This window comes from Crocuta crocuta, unplaced genomic scaffold (assembly GCF_008692635.1).
Source record: "Crocuta crocuta isolate KB4526 unplaced genomic scaffold, BGI_CrCroc_1.0 scaffold72, whole genome shotgun sequence".
Taxonomy (NCBI): domain Eukaryota; kingdom Metazoa; phylum Chordata; class Mammalia; order Carnivora; family Hyaenidae; genus Crocuta; species Crocuta crocuta.
The window spans coordinates 1,092,269-1,113,812 of NW_027529427.1; the positions used below are offsets into that span (position 1 = coordinate 1,092,269).

At 43.1% G+C, this 21,544-nt stretch overlaps 1 protein-coding gene across 1 annotated transcript in view; it reads left to right on the top strand.

Annotated features, from left to right (window-relative positions):
- AICDA (activation induced cytidine deaminase) overlaps positions 1-650 on the top strand; it is a 9,497-nt gene extending 8,847 nt beyond the window's left edge. The window contains exons 4-5 of the mRNA XM_077758968.1: positions 117-232; positions 597-650. Of these exons, the coding sequence (XP_077615094.1) occupies positions 117-232; positions 597-650 (170 nt within the window). The remainder of the gene's footprint in view (positions 1-116; positions 233-596) is intronic.
- Positions 651-21,544: the final 20,894 nt, after the last annotated feature.

Genomic DNA, 21,544 nt, shown 5'->3' on the forward strand with positions numbered 1-21,544 from the left:
GGGGGGGATGGGAAAGAGTAAGGGGGGGGGGGTGAAAGGGGAAGCAGGGTTTTCTTTCTTTCCTCTTGATTTGGGATCTGAGCTATCTTCAACCCCATCTCCCTCCTTTTTTAAAGATTACTTTTATTGCTGGAATACTTTTGTGGAAAACCGTGAAAAAACTTTCAAAGCCTGGGAGGGGTTGCACGAAAATTCAGTTCGTCTGTCCAGACAGCTTCGACGCATTCTTTTGGTAAGGGGCTTCTTTAACTTCTCCTTTCCTTTCTCTCTCCGAAGTCCTCTTTTCCTGGAGCTACTCATATTTTCCTTTCTTCTATGTTTGACACTGTCGTGTGTACATGTGTGTGTAAGTATCACTCCTTATTTTTCCTCTGATGAAACATTACATTTTGAGTTGGCTCTTCTGCTTCAGTTTTCCTTTCCCTTCTCCTCTTTGGTCATTTGAGTCTCTTGGTTAGAGTGACTTCAGAGCTGTCTTCTCCTGGTAGAATTCCTTCCTCTTCTCTTCCTGTGTCCTCTTCCCATCCCCTCCCCCCAACTTACTTTCTTCCAAAATGTTACAAATCCACCCGCTCAGTTTCTCTCTTTCTCTACAGCCCCTGTATGAGGTCGATGACTTACGAGATGCCTTTCGTACTTTGGGACTTTGATATCAACCTCCAAGAATGTCACATACTATGAACTCTCTCTGAAGACAGTGGGTGAAAGGACGATCTTTCAAGAAGTCTGTTTTTCTTCAACTCTCACTTTCTTAGAGTTTAGAGAAAAAGATATTTATATACATGGCTTGTTTCAAAAACGTCTCGAAAGAAGGCAAGGAGCACAGGCCCACAGGGTAACGGTTGCAACCTGTGCAGTTTTAGTGCAACAGCGCCCTCTACTGGGAAATTATAGAATTGCAGGGCCTGGGAGCGCGTCTATTAAAGTTTTCTGTTCTCTGACTTTCAGGCTGGGAGGAAACAAAAGGTAAAATACCTTCTCCCCATGGTGAGAAGATCAAATACTTTTATAATCAGTTTCCTTTATTATTCATTCTGGGTTTTCAAGGATATTCGTGATAGGCTTTCCTACTCTTTCTTCAGGGTTCACTTTCAAGTGAACAAACTTCCACCAATCCATGGTCTATGTAGAGCCACCTACTGAAAGAATCTGGGTGATTGTAACCCCAAAACATCTTCTCAGAGCATTAATATCTAAGCATGTGCTGTACGTTTTCATTGTCTGAGACATGTTTTCCTGTCTGTACGTATGACAATTTCTTTCCTGGTATGGGGTACGCATGGTCACCTTCAGGCTATTTTATAATAAAGGATTAAAATGAATGAGGGCTGAAGAGGACCTCTGAAAGTTAGCTGATGATTCAAGTCACACATCTGGAAACACAGATGGACTAAAGAAGTCCATAGTTCAGACACCACAACCACAAATGTCACATGTAATTAGGTCACACTTGGGAAGGAGTTGCCTCAATGTTGAGAAGAAACACCTGTTCTCTCCAATGGGTCTCTTAACGTGAGCGGTGGCAGCCAGGCCAACAGTCTCCATCTTTATGTGAGGCTTCTCTCAAAAGAAACGTTCACTATTTATTTTGAATTTTTTAAACATTTGTTTTTGAGAGACAGAGACAGAGCGTGAGCAGGGAAGGGGCAGAGAAAGAGGGAGACACAGAATGTGAAGCAGCCTCCAGGCTCTGAGCTGTCAGCACAGAGCCCGATGCGGGGCTCGAGCTCATGAAGCAGGAGATCATGACCTGAGTCAAAGTTGGGCGCTTAACCGACTGAGCCACCCAGGCGCCCCAGAAATGCTCACTATTTAAGAGAGTGTGATAAAAAGAGATTCATGTTTGGCATCACAAAGAATTAGTTCGTGTTTTAGACAGCAAAATGTAAGGAGCCAGCATGGCACCGAGAGCGCCTATTTGTCTGTATCAACTAGCCTTGACTGTGAGGAAAATACTCAAAATAACCATCTCACAGAGCAGCGCTCACCTGGCAGCCCTCGCAATGCAGATAAATAGATCCAAGGGACAAGGTGAATGCACAATTGTATTGTTTCACAAATACAAATGGGTGCCAGGGCCAGTTGATAGGAGAGAGAACAATCTCTTTCAACAATGAGACAATGGATTGTCTAGGACAATGGATTTCTATATGCAAAAGAACACTTTGGATCTCTACCACATGCCATAGTGGCAAGTTAAAATTTATCCATTACCTACATGTAAGAACTACAAACTATAAAACCAATAGAAGGAAACATAGGCGAAAATCTTCATTGAACTTGGATATGACAGCAGTCTCTAAAATATGACAACAAGACAAGCAACAAAAGGAAAAAAAATAGAGAAATTGGACTTCATTAAAATGAGATGCTTTTGTGCATCAAAGGACAGTAGTGAGGAACGGAAAAGACAGCTTGCAAAATGGGAGAAAATATTTACAAATAGTGAGTCTAGTGTCTAGAATATACAAAGGACCCTTATCACTCATAACAAAAACCAACCTAATTAAAAATGGCCAAAAGACTCAAAAAGACATTTCTCCAAAGATGATATATACAAACGGTTAATAAGCACCTAAGAGATACTCCTTAGCCATGAGGTAACATTCTTAGTCATTAGGGAAATTCAAATCAAAGTCACAATGAGATATACCACTCATACCATTAGGATGGTTATCAACAACAACGGAAGCAGTAATAACAATTGTTGCTAAGGATGTGGAGAAACTGGAACTTCTATATATGAACTGGTAGAATCGTAAAACTGTGCAGCCACTATGGAAAACAGTTTGGTGGTTCCTCAAAAGAGAACAGAATATATAGAATTATCATATGACCCAGCAATTGTACTTCTAGGTATTTATCCAAGAGATTGAAGGTTTTTTAAAAAAAATGTATATAAGTAATCTCTAAACCCCACGTGGGGCTCAAACCCATGACCCTGAGATCAAGAGTCTCACAAGCTACTGACTGAGCCAGCCAAGTGCCCCTACATCTGAGAGATTCAAAGCATATGTTGAAACAAAAACTTGTAAGTGGCAGGATTCTTCGTAACAGAAAAGTAGAATCACCAAATGTCCATCAGGTGATGGGATAAACAAATGTGGTATTTGCATACAATGGTATTTTATTCAGTCATAAAAAGGAATGAAGTCCTGATACATGCTACAACACGGGCGAATCCTGAAAACATTGTACCAAATGAAAGAAAGCCAGACACAGAACGCCACATGTTGTCCGCATCTGCCTCCCTGAAATGTCTGAGCAGGTAAAGCCCACAGAGACCGAAGGAGGAGTGGTTGTCGGGGCAGGAGGGAGAAGGGCATGAGAATTACTGAACGCATATGGCGTTTCTTGGTGACATGATGAAAATGCTCTAGAATTCAATAGTTGTGCTGGTGCAAGGCATTCTGAATGTACTCAAAACCACTAAATTGTACCTTTTAAAGTGGCTACAGTTTGCATTTGTGTGTGAATTGAGGAATGAATTTATAAATGTAAAATTTAATATTATGTGACTTCTATCTCCATTTTTAAGTTTTTTTTAATGTTTTTTCATTTATTTCTGAGAGAGAGACAGAGTGATCAGGGGAGGGTTAGAGGGAAAGGGAGACACAGAATCTGAAGCAGGCTCCAGGCTCTGAGCTGTCAGCACAGAGCCCGACGCCGGGCTCAAACCCACGAACCGTGAGATCGTGACCTGAGCCAAAGTCAGATGCTCAACCAACTGAGCCACCCAGGTGGCCCGTCTCCATTTTTAAAACAAGCCAATGACTTTGGAGTCAGATGAACCTTACTTTTGAAATCTGCTTCTATGTGACAGTGGATGTGATTACGGAAACCATCTCTAACTTTAATTTCCCATCTCTAAATGGGTATGACAACACGAACTTTTCAGATGTTTTTGCTAAGTACTAAGTTAGAAGATAAAGCAAAGCGGGTACTACCTCAATAATTAGCACCCTTTCTGTTTGCAGGACAGAAACCTAGAATTACCCTTGAGAGCTGCCTCTACTCCCATATCCAGTCCTATAGACTTTGTATGTTAAATACTTCTTGAATTTATTTACATTTCTCTCCCTCCCCTACTAGTACCTCAGAAAGGGAAAAATTTTAAAAAAACAACTTAAAAAATCACCCCGGGATAGTTGAAAGCTGGCCTGACACTTACAGCCAAGCCACACTATTTTCCTGTTGGACATAAACGATCTCCTAGAATCCCAGCCTCAGACAAGTTTACTCAGACTGAGAGATGAGAGAATGATGAGAGAAATGATGAGAGAAGATGAGAGAAAGCAAAACCATTTCACAATTTATCTGAGCCACCCACAAAATACCAAACACCGCCTCTCAGGGGCTGGAAGGAATGACTGCTACCTCTTTACCAATTACAGCTTTATCCTATTCTACTCAGCCCTCCCTAAAGACTTGACACACCCAGTTATAGAATTGACCCTAGTCTGTCATCATAACTAATCTAACATAAATCCCCAGTTTCTTAGGCCCGCCCTCAAATCACCAAACCAAAGCCCCAAAAGATTCGGTAATTAAATTCCAAACCATGAAGTGTCTCAGTAAGAGAAAACACCCTCTGTTCTGAGAGACTTCAAGGCTCCCCATGATGTGTTCTCCCCCCCTGCTGGGTCAGCTACCGAAGCTGCGTTATCCACTGTTTTTGGATGGATGCCATTGACACATCTTAGGTGGAAACACCAACTTCTCTAGTCTATTGTAATAGTTATGATATTCCCTAGTTATTACATGTTACTAAGAAGTTTAGAGGCCACTTTTTTTTTAGTGTTTATTTATTTTGGAGAGACAGAGTGCTAGTGGGGGAGGGGCAGAGAGAGTGGGAGACACAGAATCAGAAGCAGGCTCCAGGCTCTGAGCTGTCAGCACAGAGCCCGACGCAGGGCTCGAACCCATGAACTGAGATCATGACCTGAGTGGAAGTCAGATGCTCAACAGACTGAGCCACCCAGGCGCCCCATATGGCTGTTTTTAAGAAAATTTCATTTTGGGGCACCTAGGTGGCTCAGTCAGTTAAGCGTCTGATTTTGGCTCAGGTCATGATCTCAAGGTTCGTGGGTTTGAGCCCCGTGTTGGGCTCTGTGCTGACAGCTAGCTCAGAGCCTAGAGCCTGTTTCAGATTCTGTATCTCCCTCTCTCTCATACCCTCCCCTGCTCACGCTGTCTCTCTCTCTCGCTCTCAGAAAAAAAGTAAAACATTAAAAAAAAATTTTTTTAAAGAAAATTTCATGAGGGGGCATCTGGCCAGCTCAGTCAGTAGAGTACGCCACTCTTGATCTCAGGGTTGTGAGTTCAAGCCCCGCATTGGGTGTGGAGCTCCCTCAAAAAAAGCTTTTTTTTTTTTCCCCATGAGAAATGCTGAATCTATCATTCATTCATTCTTCCTAATATTTACTGATCAACAACTAGGTGCATAGCATTGTGACCAACATAATGGAGATTATATATATATATTTATCTATATCCCTGTGTTCTAAAAGCTCACATTCCAGGGGCACCTGGGTGGCTCAGTCAGTTAAGCGTCCAACTTCAGCCCAGGTCATGGTCTTGCAGNGTAAAACATTAAAAAAAAATTTTTTTAAAGAAAATTTCATGAGGGGGCATCTGGCCAGCTCAGTCAGTAGAGTACGCCACTCTTGATCTCAGGGTTGTGAGTTCAAGCCCCGCATTGGGTGTGGAGCTCCCTCAAAAAAAGCTTTTTTTTTTTTCCCCATGAGAAATGCTGAATCTATCATTCATTCATTCTTCCTAATATTTACTGATCAACAACTAGGTGCATAGCATTGTGACCAACATAATGGAGATTATATATATATATTTATCTATATCCCTGTGTTCTAAAAGCTCACATTCCAGGGGCACCTGGGTGGCTCAGTCAGTTAAGCGTCCAACTTCAGCCCAGGTCATGGTCTTGCAGTTCACAGGTTCAGGGGTTCAAGCTCTGAGTGGGGCTCTATGCTGACAGCTTAGAGACTGGAGCCTGCTTTTGGATTTTGTGTCTCCCTTCCTCTGCCCCTCCCCTGCTCACACACTCTCTCTCTCAAAAATAAACTTTTAAAAAATTGTAATAAAGGCTTACATTCCAGCCAGAAAGACTATCCATGCATATGAAGAAAATACTACATATGGTTTTAAATGGGAGTTGAGATACTTTCTGTCATAGTAACTGCTATTTATCACATTTTAGAATTTAAATAAATGTTCAATGTATTAAAGATACAAATTGTAGCACCTAACTCTGAAGCCTTTATTTCAAACTTCAAAATGATATGATTTATAAAGCTAATTTTGTATTAAATAAGAGCAATCACTTTGACTTGCTCTTTCATATTAGAGTAACCCAAAATAGAGATTAAACTTAAATACACTACTTTTACCATTTTAAGTTACACTGTATATATATTTTTTTAATTTGAGAGAGAGAGAGTGAGTGGTAGAAGGGGACAGGGGGAGAGAGAGAGAAAAAGAATTTTTTTTAAAGTTTATTTTCAGAGGGGCGCCTGGGTGGCTTAGTTGGTTAAGCGTCCAACTTTCGCTTGGGTCATGATCTCACAGATCGTGGGTTCGAGCCCCGCATCGGGCTCTGTGCTGACTGCCAGCTCAGAGCCTGGAGCCTGTTTCAGAGTCTGTGACTCCCTCTCTCTCTGACCCTCCCCTGCTCACGCTGTCTCTCTCTCTCTCTTAGAAATAAATAAAACGTTAAAAAAAAATTTTTTTTTTTTAAATAAAGTTTATTTTGAGAGACAGGGACAGGGTGAGCAGAGGAGGGACAGAGAGACAAATAGAGAATCCCAAGCAGGCTTTACACTGTCGTGCAGAGCCGGATGAACCATGAGATCATGACCTGAGCCAAAACCAAGAGTCAGACTCTTAACTGATTGAGCCGCCCAGGCGCCCCACCCATTATGTATTTTACTATAATGGCTTTTTAACCACCTTAGGTGCTTGACAAGCAGGCCCACTTATAAGCAAATCTCACAGATAAAACCTATAAAATGCCACAACAAATTTTGTGAAGTATTCCAAACATCTCTACACGCTTTACAGGCTTAACTAAATTCTCTTAAACCTTCCAGCTTAAAATGCCAAGCTCTAATAGGAGATTCTTTAAGTCACCTTTGCATGCATATGATTGTGAACTACAGCACAAAGGTATTAATACAGTTGGTTTGACCTACTTTATAATCTACAGATTCAAGTCCAGACTTCTATAGGGTTGCAAAGAGTTTAATCTATTTAAGATGATAGAACTTAACTAAGAAGGGCTGGAGATTCTGGACAATGATACAGTTGTTTATCCATTACAACATTTTGAGATTCCCAACCAGTCATGGAATCTGAGAACTACGAGAAGTCCCGGGTTGATTCTGTTACAGAAGGCATAGACCCGTGGGCCCTTTTATAGGGTTGATTTGTCAACAGGAGGTCCCCAACTACTCTCAGCAACTAAGTAATAGTTACCCAGTCTGGGTAGATGGAAAGTGGCCCCCCCACCACCATGTTGCAGCTGACTTCCTTCACTCCTTGGATTTAACTAATCTCCTCAATGATGGATGTGACTGTGAAGTTTTTCCATAGTCTTGGCCACAATTCTGTAGTCTAAAGTTTGAAAGTTAAATAACAATGCAACTACAATGAAGCTTGAGAAATTGCCAGTCACTCTATGACTTAATGACAAATGAGTGTTAACAGTGATGCTTTGGATTTCTGGAAGGAAGAGATTATTGTGGGTTGAATAAACCAAGAAAAAAGATAGAAGAGGTTGAAATTTACCTGGGCCTTGGGGGAAATGTTAAAGAAATACTTTAGCATGTTTCCAAAAATCTTTGAATAAAGTGATGAATGGTTCAGGGGGGCCTGGGTGGCTCAGTTGGTTAAGTGTCTGGCTTCAGCTTAGGTCACGATCTCATGGTCCGTGGGTTCGAGCCCCGCGTCAGGCTCTGTGCTGCCTGCCAGCTCAGAGCCTGGAGACTGTTTCAGATTCTGTGTCTCCCTCTCTGACCCTCCCTTGCTCACGCTGTCTCTCTCAGAAATAAATAAAAGATTAAAAAATAATATTAAAAAAAAGTGATGAATGGTTCAACAGTGACCTTTATAAATTGCTTAAAACTATTTTTTTAAGTTTGTTTATTTTGAGAGAGAGCATATGTGGGCACACAAACGGAAGGGCAGAGAGACAGACAGAGAGAGAATTCCAAGCTGGCTCCCTGTTGTCAGTGCAGTGCCCCCATGAGGCTCAATCTCAGAGATCATGACCTTAGTGGAAATCTAGAGTCAGATGCACAATGGATTGAGCCACCCAGGTGTCCCCATAAAAATCTTAAAAAAAATTTTTTTTTTGAGAGAGAGAGAAAGAGACAAAGCATGGGTGTGGGAGGTGCAGAGAGGATGGGAGACAAAAATCGGAAGCAGGCTCCAGGCTGTCAGAACAGAGCCCCCACACGGGGCTGGAACTCACGGACTGTGAGATCATGACCTGACCCCAAGTCCGTCCAACACTTAACCACGGTGCCACCCAGGTCCCCCACCCATAGAAGTATTTTAAACACTGATGATACAACTGTGATGAAATAGTCAATCCCATTTAGTTCCAGTGAGAGGATCAACTAATATAGTGTTTTAAAACATGAACCTTTAACCTTATAATTTCATTTCGAGGAATCTAATCTGAAGAAAGAACTCTTTCCTATCTGTCCCCAAGGTGACATAGACAAGGGCATGTATATATACAACCCTGTAGTAGGGAGAAACTGTTAAGTTACCAAACCAGGAGTGAGATGGTTAATTACATGGCAGAGGCTTCCTGTCCCAGGATGGAGTCACCACCAGGTTTCCAGCAGCCACCAGCACTGCGGCCCGTCCCCTCCAGCCACCCAGACTATTACCACACTGCCTGGTTCCACTCCCGGTAACAGCCCCTGGGGAAGGGCAGAGAATTCTGGGCAAGCCATCCGCCACCATCCCGGTCTCCCCAAGGAGCGCCGGGGTCCCTGGTGGGCAGGCTTCTTATTCGGGAAATCCACTCTCTCGATGGCTACAGTGTTGGGGTCCCCAGAACACTGGGAATCTCCCGACCTCCAGTGGCATGATCACCTGTAACTTGGCTCTGGGGGCCCCAAGGAGGCAGCCTGGTGACCAGCCTGGCAAAGACGACACCGGGCCCCGTTCTGAGTGGCCACCACGAGCCACCAGCCGTCCCTCTGGGTCCTCAGAGCCCCTCTCTCTGCCTCACCTCCCGGTAGACTAGGCAGGCGCACAGAGAGCAGAAGCAGTTGGGTTCTTTTATATCAAAACAGCAAAACACAAAAAGGGAGTGGAGGGACCCCCTCTCTTCACTATCCAAGCCACAGACAAGCCTTCCTGACACCCTATAACCATCAGCCTTAGACCAAGTAGAAAGTAAACTCCAAACGGCCAATAAAAAAGACATAGAACAATATCCAAACATATTAGGGAGTGAAAAAAAAACGGTTTTAAAATGCTTTATATAGCTTGACCTCATTTATGCTATAATGGGTAGGTATGTGTGTATATGTACAAATACTCTTTTTTACATGTACAGATAGATATTCATAAATATGCACATAGCAAAAGGGCTCAAGAGATAAAATCCAAAGTATCAGCTGCGGTTATTACCCAGAGAGAAAACGTGGATGGAAGGAAGAAGGCACAAGAAAGGGAACTTTTACTCCATATATTTCAACAAAAGGGTCAGTGTCAACATTTAATAATAAAAATTTTAAGCACAGAAAGTACCATTTAAAAGGTAGGACTGATAGGGATTTATTACTTCATATTCTCCAGTGTTTATTTTACTAACATATAGAATATTCCATCACTTTAAGGAATTGAGAAAATTTCAGTAAAGTAAGTCTAGTCTTTCTTTGAATGTCTAAAAGCTTTCCTCCTACGACCAATGATTTATGAAACATTTTTGAGGGTTGAGCAATCTGTAGGAAAGATCCTATTAGAGTTGGGCCCGCAAAAGAGAGACAGAGATATACATTAAGGGGTTGGCTTACATGATTGTAGAGTCAGCAAAGCAAGTCTGGAATCTGAGTGCTGGCTGTCGGAAAGGCAGGCGGGAACCAGGTCAGGATTCGAGATGCTTCAGTCATCAAGTGGAAGCCTCTAGTGGAAGAGTCAGTTGCTTTTACATCCTTTAAACTGATTGGATCAGGCCCACCCAGATTATCTAGGAATCCTACCCAACTGATTATGGACTGTAGGAATAGCAACAAACTATCCCAAAGTAAAACCTGGATTAGTTTTTGAATAACTGGAGCCTAGCGAAATTGACTCCTAAAACAGATGTCACATGGGGATCCTGGGTGGCTCAGTCGGGTAAGCGTCTGTCTTCAGCGTAAGCGTCTGTCTTCAGCTCAGGTCACGATACCACGGTTCATGGGTTTGAGCCCCGCATTGGGCTGTGTGCTGACAGCTCAGAGCCTGGAGTCTGCTTCAGCTTCTGTGTCGTCCCCTGACCCTCCCCTACTCACACTGTCTCTCTCTCAAAAATAAACATTAAAAAATGTAATTAAAAAAGCACATGTCACAGTATGTATATGTAAATAGCAAAAACAAAGAAACACATCACAGTTGCCATTTTTGAGTGCAGAACTTATGCCTGTAGTGGGGCTAATTGCTTTACGCTTTATCTCACTCAGTCACCACACTATAACCCCATGGTCAGTTTCACCAAAGTGGATTTAAGCTTATATACCTGTGACTCCAAAGTCTACTTGTTCTAATATGGTTCATTTACTTGCAAAGCCCAACTCAATTTGCACATTAAAAGACTTATTTTCCAGTCATGGTAGACTAACTGTGGAAAAGTGAGATGGTTTTACTAGCAACTGAATGACTGTAGTGACTACTTTTTCTGTCTTTTTTTCAAGGACCAAACTGCCTCTGTCTCTCTGAGTCTCCTTCTTTTCCCCTCTGAAGGGCTCCCCCTGCTCACCTCCCTTATTTTTTTTTTTAATTTTAAATGTTTATTTATTTTGAGAGAGATTAAAGAGACCGTGGGCAGGGGAGGGGCAAAGAGAGAGGGAAACAGAGAATCCTAAGCAGGCTCTGAGCTGTTGGCACAGAGACTGATGAGGGGCTCGACCTCACTAATCAGGAGATCATGACATGAGCTGAAATCAAGAGTTGGATCCTGGGGCACCTGGGTGGCTCACTCAGTTGGGCGTCTAACTTTGGTTCAGGTCATAATCTTGCAGTTCATGAGTTTGAGCCCCGCATCAGGTTCTGTGCTGACAGCTCAGAGCCTGGAGCCTGCTTTGGATTCTGTGTCTCCCTCTCTCTCTGACCTTCCCCCACTTTCTCTCTCTCTCTCTCTCTCTCTCTCTCTCAAGAATAAATGAATGTTAAAAAAAATTTTTTTAAGAAAAAATGCCTTAACATGATATGTAAAGCTTTCCTGAAGGCTGAAAAGTTTATTACCTTGTGGTATACAGATATTGGTAGGAAGCATGTAACTGTCTATAAAAATGTGATTTGGGATAAAACTAGGAAAACAGTTCAAACATTTCCCTCTTCAGGGGGAGGGTAATTTTCCTTATTATTTTAAGACTCTAGATTATTCTACCTCTATTGGTTAGCTGACTATATAATCTGTCTCTCATACAGCGCTCATTCTATATCATTATTCCACAAAACACCATGCATGTCCTCTACTTAATGACTAGTCAGGACCTGGGACAATGTCCCTGCCATTTATCTCTCAGAAAATATGACTAACTCACCAACCTTACCTTCAGAGGTCCCGTGGAATACTTTAGACTCCTCCACCAAGAGTCAACCACACTGCAATTATGGCTTTATCATAGCAACTTATTCAAATTCCTGTGCATGACCCCAAGCCCAGGGAGAGCTATAGACCATCCACTGTCTTTTCTAAGATATTCGATAAGTTGTAGCATCAAGTGAAAGCATCAAGTACTAATAGAAAATCCTAGCTACAGAAACTGACTGGTTTGCCTCTTGGTATGTTTCCCCTCCCTCCAGTCCAGGCTTGAAGACTGCCCCCCCCTTTAAAATTTTTTTAATGTTTATTTATTTTTGAGAGACAGAGCACAAGTGAGGGAGGGGCAGAGAGAGCGGAAGACACAGAATCTGCAAGGGCTTGAGGCACAGAGGTCGATGTGGCGCTCATGAATGGTGAGATAGTGACCTGAGCCGTGGGATGCTTAACAGACTGAGCCACCCCGGCGCCCCTGCCCTCCCCCCTTTAAAGCTAGTGTGGTGAGGGGCACCTGGGTGGCTTAGTCGGTTGAGTGTCCGACTTTCGCTTAGGTCATGATCTCGCGGTTCATGGGTTTGAGCCCCACGTTGGGCTCTGTGCTGACTGCCAGCTCAGAGCCTGGAGCCTGTTTCAGTCTGTGACTCCCTCTCTCTCTGACCCTCCCTTGCTCACACTGTCTCTCTCTCCTAGAAATAAAAAAAAAATAAAAATAAATAAACATTTAAAAAAATAAAAAAATGAAGCTAGTGTGGTGATTGAATGAATAAGCCTCTTAGATTCTCATCTCCAACAACCCCTCTGTATTCAGTACACCCTTGCTGAATGCTGTGGCTCATAAACCAGAATCCAGTCCTAATAAAAATGAAAAAGAGTAAATGCTTGAGAAAATGCTGGCCTTCCTCTGAGTCCTTGGCCATCTATAATACTTGATACAGCGGGAAAGGCACGTGACCCAAGGAGAGGAGAGATCTGGTTGCTTGCACTCCATAGTTGGGTATACAAGAGGCGTCCCTAGATTCAATTCCACCCGGGTGTCCAAGTTGAGGGCTGGTGTCTCCTTTATTCCTGGCTCTGTAAGCCATAACGACTAACTAATGCATGTATCCACATGCTGGTTCACAAAGACAATCACCAAATATTGCCAGTGCCTACAGACCTGGGAAAAGCAAGAAGGTATTTCCCACCGACTTCATACAAACGATCAGAATCCTTGCAGCAACAGATACACACTTGAGCTATTTACAAGGTGAGAATAGGGCTTAAGGGAGCCAAAAAGAGACAGTGAGGTGTCCTGGGGCTTAGTAACAGCTCAGGAGCTCAGGAGGCAAGGGGAAGGTGTGATTACCAGGATCTGGACAGGTCAGCTGCACAGGGGTCACCTGAGGACAGAATTTGTCCGAAGTCACACACCACTGGAGAGAGAAGCACAAAGCCTGTCTAGGTTTATGCATAGCAAGATGTTCTAATTTCTGGACCATGAAATCTGTACAGCACAAATAACCACCTCTGAGTGTTAATCAAATAAAATCCACCCCTACGGTTTCATGGACCATATCATGGCCCATGAAATTTGGTTTCTTTTTCCTTCTAATTTAGATCCCACAGGGTCTTCACGTACCCTCTATCATAGAGGAGATGCAAATCCAAAATTAAGCCCAGAGATATAAAGAATATGGAAACAAGTGAGCTTCCAGAAGTTTGGAAAGGCCTTCATAAAGATTGGTGAAGTTGACTTAGAGTCTTAAAAACACAATGACGGAATGACAGAATAAGAAATAAGAAAGAACCTGTAATGATCATCTACTTGGAATACAAACTTTCACCCTTTTTTTTTTCCTCCTAAGAAAGTTACAATACCAGGGGCACCTGAATGGCTCAGTAAGTAGAGTTTGCGACCCTTGAACTCCGGGTCATGGGTTCAAGTCCCATGTTGGGCACGGAGCATACTTAAAATTTTTAAAAATTAAAAAAGAGAGAGAGAGGGTTACAATACTATTCCTAATGAAATGTTTTCTCATTGGTTCACACAAAGATGAGATTTCATAAGTCTATACTACAAAATAAATAGGCGATAATGTATATGGCAGTGGAAACTTAAGCTCAGAATTCTATTCTATCCTGTGTCCCACATGGCTCAGCTGTCCCATAATTTTAATGTATTCAAGTTACTGTTAATCTTTCTTTGGTACAGTGCCTGGGACTCTCATTGTTCTTAAGCTTCTCTTGACAATGGGGGTATTCTTTTTCTTTCTTTGTTTCTTTTTGTAATGAGAGACAGCACACCAGCAAGCAGGGGAGGGGCAGAGAGAAAGGGAGAAAGAAAATCTTTTTTTTAAAATTTTTAAATGTTTTTATTCATTTCTGAGAGACAGCATGAGACAGCGTGAACAGGGGAGGGTCAGAGAGAGAGGGAGACACAGAATCTGAAGTAGGCTCCAGACTCCGAGATGGCTGTCAGCACAGAGCCCGACGTGGGGCTCGAACCCACGAACCTTGAGATCATTACCTGAGCCGAAGTCGGAAGCTCAGCCGACTGAGCCACTCACGTGGCCCAGGGAGAAATAAAATCTTAAGCAGACTCCATGCCCTCAGCACAGAGCCCCATGAGGGGCTCGATCTCACAACCGATCGCAAGATCATGACCTGAGCAGAAATCAGGAATTGGATACTTAACCAACTGAGCCACCCAGGTGCCCTTATCTAGTGTATTCTTATGAAAATTTGTAATTAGTCTTTGATGATTTAGGTTTGGGAATCACTGTGTGCCAGTTTCAGAAGATGCCGGTTCCTAACAAGTATAGGATGAAGCCAAGTGACTGTCATTAATACAAGAAACATGAATAGCATCCTTCTTATTGTGTAAAAATTCTGTAGGTTTTTATGAGCAGGTCAATAACTATGAGCCAAGTGTATACACAGGTACACACATCTGTGTGCTCTGGGATAAGAAGGGAGTTATTCAGAGAGTGACACGTTTGTTGGTTCCTTTGTCTCTGCTTTGACTTTAGCTCCTATGGCGTTCAGTTTCCTCTTTAATAATTAGGCAATGAAGCAGGGCTTTCTAAGCACACAGAAATGGTTCTGTCTTAGAAAAGTAACTTTATACATTAAAGAATATATCTATCGAGATAAAGGATCAGATTTTAGAAATATTAGATCAAGGGGTGACTGGGTGGCTCAGTCGGTTAAGTGTCCGACTTTGGCTCAGGTTATGATCTCACGGTTTGTGAGTTCGTTAGAGCTCCGCTCGGGGTCCATGCTGACAGTGCAGAGCTTGCTGGGGCTTTGTCTCCCACTCTCTCTGCCCCTCCCCTGCTCACTCTCTGTCTCTCTCTCAAAATAAATAAATAAGCTTTAAAGAAATATATTAGATCAAAAGATTAAGTCACTGTCAGGGTGCTGATCCCTGATATAATGAGAGGATATACTGTTATATTAACTAGCAGGGGGATATTTTTTGAATTGTAATATCTGGAGGGAAATAGATCTGATAGGTAAAGTTGTAGGAAATGCTCTTTTTGTCACAAGCAACTGCTTCCTGTCTAGTGAGGCAGTATAGCGGCATGATGACAAGGAAGTTAAACCCTGGAGGCAGAGTCATTTAAAACTTAACAGCTATGTGACGGGGTCAAATGTTTGAACTTTTTGTGCTTGTTTTCTCCTTTATAAAGTGGGAATAAAAATAGTACTTACCCGATGGGTCACTTTGCTACCTGTTACGTATATGTAAATGGGTTCACATATAGAAACAACTTAAAACAGGACCTGGTACACGATGAATACTGTATATATTTGCTGTTTTTTATTTTTCCCCATTCAAACTAATACATATAATCAAATATATATAAAACTTGTTTGCCCCTATTGATTTACAAAGCTACCCTTCTAATTATACAGAAACTTGTAGGTTTCCCAAACATCCAAGGTATAGTTGGGGGGGTGGGGGGAGGGAGAAATACTTAATCTAGAACTCTGAAGCTCAGGGGGAAAAAAGTCAGGATTAGAGACATAGTTGTAGAATAATGAATAATAATACCTTTCATTTATTGAGTGCTTGTTATAGTCCAGGTTGTTCTAAATTTGATTCTCCTAACACTATGATGGAGCACCTGGGCGGCTCAGTCCCTTGAGCATCCCACTTCCGCTCAGGTCATGACCTCAAGGTTAGTGAGTTCGAGCCCCGCATCAGGCTCTGTGCTGACTGACAGCTCAGAGCCTGGAGCTGCTACAGATTCTGTGTCTCCCTCTCTATTCCCCTACCCCACTTGCACTGTGTCTCTCTCTGTCTCAAAAATAAAATAAAACATTAAAAAAAAAATTTTTTTAAACACTATGAGGGGCACCTGTGTGGCTCAGTCGGTTGGACGTCCGGCTTCGGCTCAGGTCATGATCTAGCGGTTCCTGGGTTCGAGCCCCGCGTCGGGCTCTGTGCTGACTGCCAGCTCAGAGCCTGGAGCCTGTTTCAGATTCTGTGTCTTCCTCTCTCTCTGACCTTCCCCTGCTCACACTGTCTGTCTGTCTGTCTTTCTCTGTCTCTCTCAGAAATAAATTCTAAAAAAAACATAAAAATTTTTAATTAAAAAATAAAAATAAAAATAAAAAAATTTTAAAAACACTATTATATATGTATTTTATTATCCCCATTTGGAGGAGGGAATGGAAGCAAACAGGTGAAGTAACTTGCCCCAGGTCACATCGCAGGAAGTAACAGACCTAGAACTTGAGCAGTCTGGAATTTCCAGTTTGTTCTATTAACTACCAGACATCATATTATCATATAAAGTTTATATATTATTGGTTGGGCTAATATCCAGTGAACATAACAGTGCAACCAAACTAGCTATCTGATTGGCTGGTGCTCTGTTCTGATTAAGTTGGTGCATGGATGATATAATTTAATGTATTTTGACTATCACTTCTGATTATAGGTGGTAGTTGAAGCCATGGAAATGGATGAGATCTTTGGAGAAGTGGGTTTTCATAGAATGAGAAAACTAGTATTTTTTTTTTTTCTAGGAGAGAGAGAGAGAGAGACAGCGTGAGCAGGGGAGGGTCAGAGAGAGAGGGAGACACAGACTCTGAAATAGGCTCCAGGCCCTGAGCTGGCAGTCAGCACAGAGCCTGACGTGGGGCTCGAACCCACAAACCGCGAGATCATGACCCAAGCGAAAGTTGGACGCTCAACCGACTAAGCTACCCAGGCGCCCCAGAAAACTAGTATTTTGAGCTCCATAAGAGCAAAGGTGGGGTCTGTTTTATTTTTTTATTATTATTATTTTAATGTCTTTGAGAGACCGAGAGCAAGCAGGGGAGGGGCAGAGAGAGAGGGAGACAGAATCCGAAGCAGGCTCCAGGCTCTGAACTAGCTGTCAGCACAGAGCCCAACACGAGGCTCGAACCCACTGACTGTGAGATCACGACCTGAGCTGAAGTCAGATGCTTAACTGACTGAGCCACCCAGGTGCCCCTGGTGGGTTCTGGTTTAGCCACTGCTATATTCCCAAATTGGTTTCACCCCATTTCTGCAAATACGTAAAGGAAGATAAAGATTGAAGACCGTCTATCGATGGCCTTAGCATAGGTTTTCCAAAGGAGTTGAGGAGCAAAACATAAGTAAATAGAATAACGAGAATACACTATGACTCCGAGAAACTTGGCTGGGAAGAAGTAGACCACATGAGAGGATCACATTATTGGAGAACAGAGGAAGAGTTGCCTTTTTTTATCTGGCATTTACAGCCTCGTTAATGACATTTTGAAAATTCCAACAGACCTTTAAGAATTCCACAAAATTATTCGAAAGTTCATCTACTAAAAGCAACTAGTGAGAACACCAGAAAAGTTCCGAAACCTGTTAAGAACACAAGAAAACAGCCAGACAGCAATGAGGGCTTACCGCTCAGTCACTTGACCTCCACCGCCTTTCTCCTTTTCTGTTCCGAATCAACCACAGGCTTGGTCACACCGTCCGCAAAGGTATCAATTGCAGTGACTTTGCTTTCAAAACAGTTAATCCATTCTGGTTCTGACCAAAACATACTATTCTTCAAGTTTGATTGTTTAAATACGCCCACAATACCTATTTAATGACCTTATCAAGATTTCCAGTTGGTTAACCTTTCTGACTTTTCCCAACCCACCAGCCTTCTCCCCTAGTTTTCTTTCTTATTCGGCTCAGACTCAAACTCACCTGAAGCCTTTTGGCCCCTCACTTTATCGCTCTCACGTGCTAAAGCCCCAGCCTCACACTCCATGCCTGCTCTTTAACGGCTTGGTGCAACTGGAGAATGCCACACAGGAGGGCAGATTAAAGACTCTAATTTTTTTTTTAATTTTCATGTTTATTTTTGAGAGAGGGAGAGAGACAGAGCACGAGTGGGGGAGGGGCAGAGAGAGAGAGGGAGGCTCAGAATCTGAAGCAGGCTCCAGGCTCCAAGCTGTCAGCACAGAGCCCGACGCGGGCCTCGAACCCACAGACCACGAGATCATGACCTGAGCTGAAGTAGGACGCCCAACCAGCTGAGCCACCCGGGCGCCCCTAAAGACTGTAAATTTAAGATCACCATCTCAAATTGTTGGGAGGACTTTTTACCACAGTACCAGGCACGCTTCGAAGAGTGAAGAGGTGGATACAAAATGAGCAGCAGGCAAAAGCTTATTAGAATGTAAGATTAGAAAGGAAGAAGAGTAGAAAAGCTCTCTTTACAGAGAGGGCACTTCCGGGGCTATAGGCAAGGGTCCTTGTTTCATAAGGTTCTGGTCAGTCCTCCGCCATCCCTTCCCCCTTGTTCCTTCTAAGGATCCCTTATGGGTTTGAGGGTTCTAGGTGCCGGGTCGTCCATTCCTGATTGGCTCCTGTCCGTTGGATGAGGGGTGGTCTATGGCCGTACTTTGGTCTTTTGTCAAGTTCCAGAAGGGACACCTGAGGGGAAGAAGGTGGAGTCTGTTACATTCTCCGGCGGAACTTTATGCCTCAGGGGACTTCCTGCGGTCAGACACTCCCAGCATTGTTCCAAAATAGGTGTTTTTCCCCAGCTGGGACCTCAGGTCCTCATCTTTCCTTCTCTGCCTACCACGTCCTATCTTCTATCATCAAATGGGCCCTTATAACCATACAGAATAGTGAACCTACTCAGTTTTTCTTAACAACTTTCTCCCCCCACCTTGGGCGGGTGGAGGTGGAGATGAGTGAATATATTTACACCCTGGTAGCGGGAAAAGTCTTTCTAAGCCTTGCCAAAATCAAAAGTAAAGCAATTTAGTAACAAAGTTGATTTCCTTCACTCGAGGGAAAACAATCCGTGGATTTCAAACCCTGTCCTTCTGGCTCTTTTATTTTTAAAAAAAATCCTTTTTTTATGTTTTTTATTTATTTCTAGGAGAGAGAGAGAGACAGCGTGAACAGAGGAGAGAGTCACAGACTGAAACAGGCTCCAGGCTCTGAGCCGGCAGTCAGCACAGAGCCCGACGCGGGGCTCGAACCCACGAACCGCGAGATCATGACCTAAGCGAAAGTCGGACGCTTAACTGGCTAAGCCACCCAGGCGCCCCCCTCCTGGCTCTTTTAAAATTATGCCTAAGTGCTTAGGCAATGAGTGATTAAGTCTTTGGCCATTGGTGATCCACTTAACTTCCAGCCCCTTTCCCTCCTAGAAGGTCAAGGGGTAAAACTGAAAGTTCCAACCTTCTAATCACACAGGTTGCTTCCCCTGGCAACCGTCTCCCAGTCATCCCCACCCACCTGTCACTCCCCCGCTTAAGTGACCTGGGACATTCCAAAAGTTGCCTCATTAACATAACAAAAACCACTTTATTCGCTCCAGACACAGGAAATTCTAAGGCTTTTAGATATAAACCTTTTTAGGGGCGCCTGGGTGGCTTAGTCGGTTAAGCGTCCGACTTTCGCTTAGGTCATGATCTTGCGGTTCGTGGGTTCGGGCCCCGCGTCGGGCTCTGTGCTGACTACCAGCTCAGAGCCTGGAGCCTCTTTCACTCTGACTCCCTCTCTCTCTGACCCTCCCCTGCTCACGCTGTCTCTCTCTCTCCTAGAAATAAATTTTAAAAAATAGATATAAATCTTTTTATAAGAACAATTAATAAATTGCATCGTTCACAATAGTTTAAAGAAAAATGCTAAGATAGGCTTCACTGAGATACCTAAGAAGTTCCCAGCTCCCTTATGACCCCGCAAAAGACTGCCTTGTATCTGTATCGCCCCACCAACCCAGGAGGACGGGTGAGGCCAGAGACTGAGCCAGTCTGACTCCATGATGAACAGTGGGAAGGCCCTGCTTAGAGCCATATCCTGACTGCTCAAACAAAATGTTTTAAAACTGAAGTAGTTTTGTAGAAAACACACTGACTTTTAGCCCCACGGCGTTCCTTGTCTGGCTAAATTGTACAATGTTTCAGTTTCTGATTTTCCTCATGTGACAAGCACTTTATGTGTTCATCAAACTCTTCTCTTCCTGGACTGTTTCTGTCTTTCTTAGAGTTGGGCGGGGCCACATGACTGATTTTTGGTTAGTGGAATTGGGTCACAAGCAGTGTCTGTCATCTCCAGTCCTTGATTCTAGAACACTCTTTCATGCTGCTTAATGCTTTGTCTCTTCTTTCTCCCCTCCTGCGTATGCTCTCTCTCCTGGGAGCTGGCTGAATGTGGAGAATTCAGTAGAGAGTTCCAAGGCCATAGGAGATGGTGGAGTGACCAGATGGAAGGAATCTGAGTCCCTGAATAACTACAGGCAGCAAGGACATTCTCAACCAATTTACATCAGGCTTCAATGTAAGCAAGAAATAACCTTTTTTGTGTGTTTAGCCACTCAAAGTTCAACACATTGTTAAATACAATAGTAACTCATTCTATAAATTCTGACTAATAAATTGTCTATTACATCTTAGGAAGTTCTGAGTCAGAATCAAATAAAAACTGGTTCTGTTTCCCTTTGGCATCTTAGAAATTGGCTTCATGAAATTGTTTGTCCTAAAAAACACACAGCACAAATCCCTATAGTTAAAACCCAAGATGGCCTCCAATTAATCTCATCTCTTGGGATCCAAGCCCTTGTGTGGGCCACTCCCACACTGAGTCCCGGCTGGCTGGTGTTACCAGTAGAATCCTGCAGAAGAAATAGTATGATTCCAAGACCCTGGCATTAGAGACAGGGCAATTTCCACGCTGGTGTCTCTTAGATGCTTGCTCTGTAGAAAACCTGCTTCCACATGAGGACATCTAAGCAGCCCTGTGGACAGGGACACGGCAAGGAACAGACCTTCCATCAACCACCAGCACCGACTTTCCAGCCATGTGAACGTGCCACTTGGGAAGCATATTCTCCAGCCTCGGTCAGACCTGGAGACGACTGCAGTCCTGGCTGACAGCTGGACTGAAACTCGCGAGACATCCTGAGCCACGAATACATGGATGCATTGCTCCCGAATTCCTGATGGAGCTGATATAATAAATATTTGCTGTTGTTTTAAGCCACAATGGATTGGAATAATTTGGGATGCAGCAGTAGATGATGCAATCTGTGATACCACTGTTTGTTAAAATTCCTAGATTCTTTTTTTAATCTCTTTATTTCCTTCAGTGTTTTTGAGACATAGTGACATATAACGTTGTATAGTTTAAGGTATACAACATAATAATTTGATATAATGTATATTGCAAAATAACCACTACAGTAAGGTGAGTAAACACATTCATCACCTCATAGTTACAGTTGTGTGTGTGTATACACCTATATGTGTGCACGTGTGTGT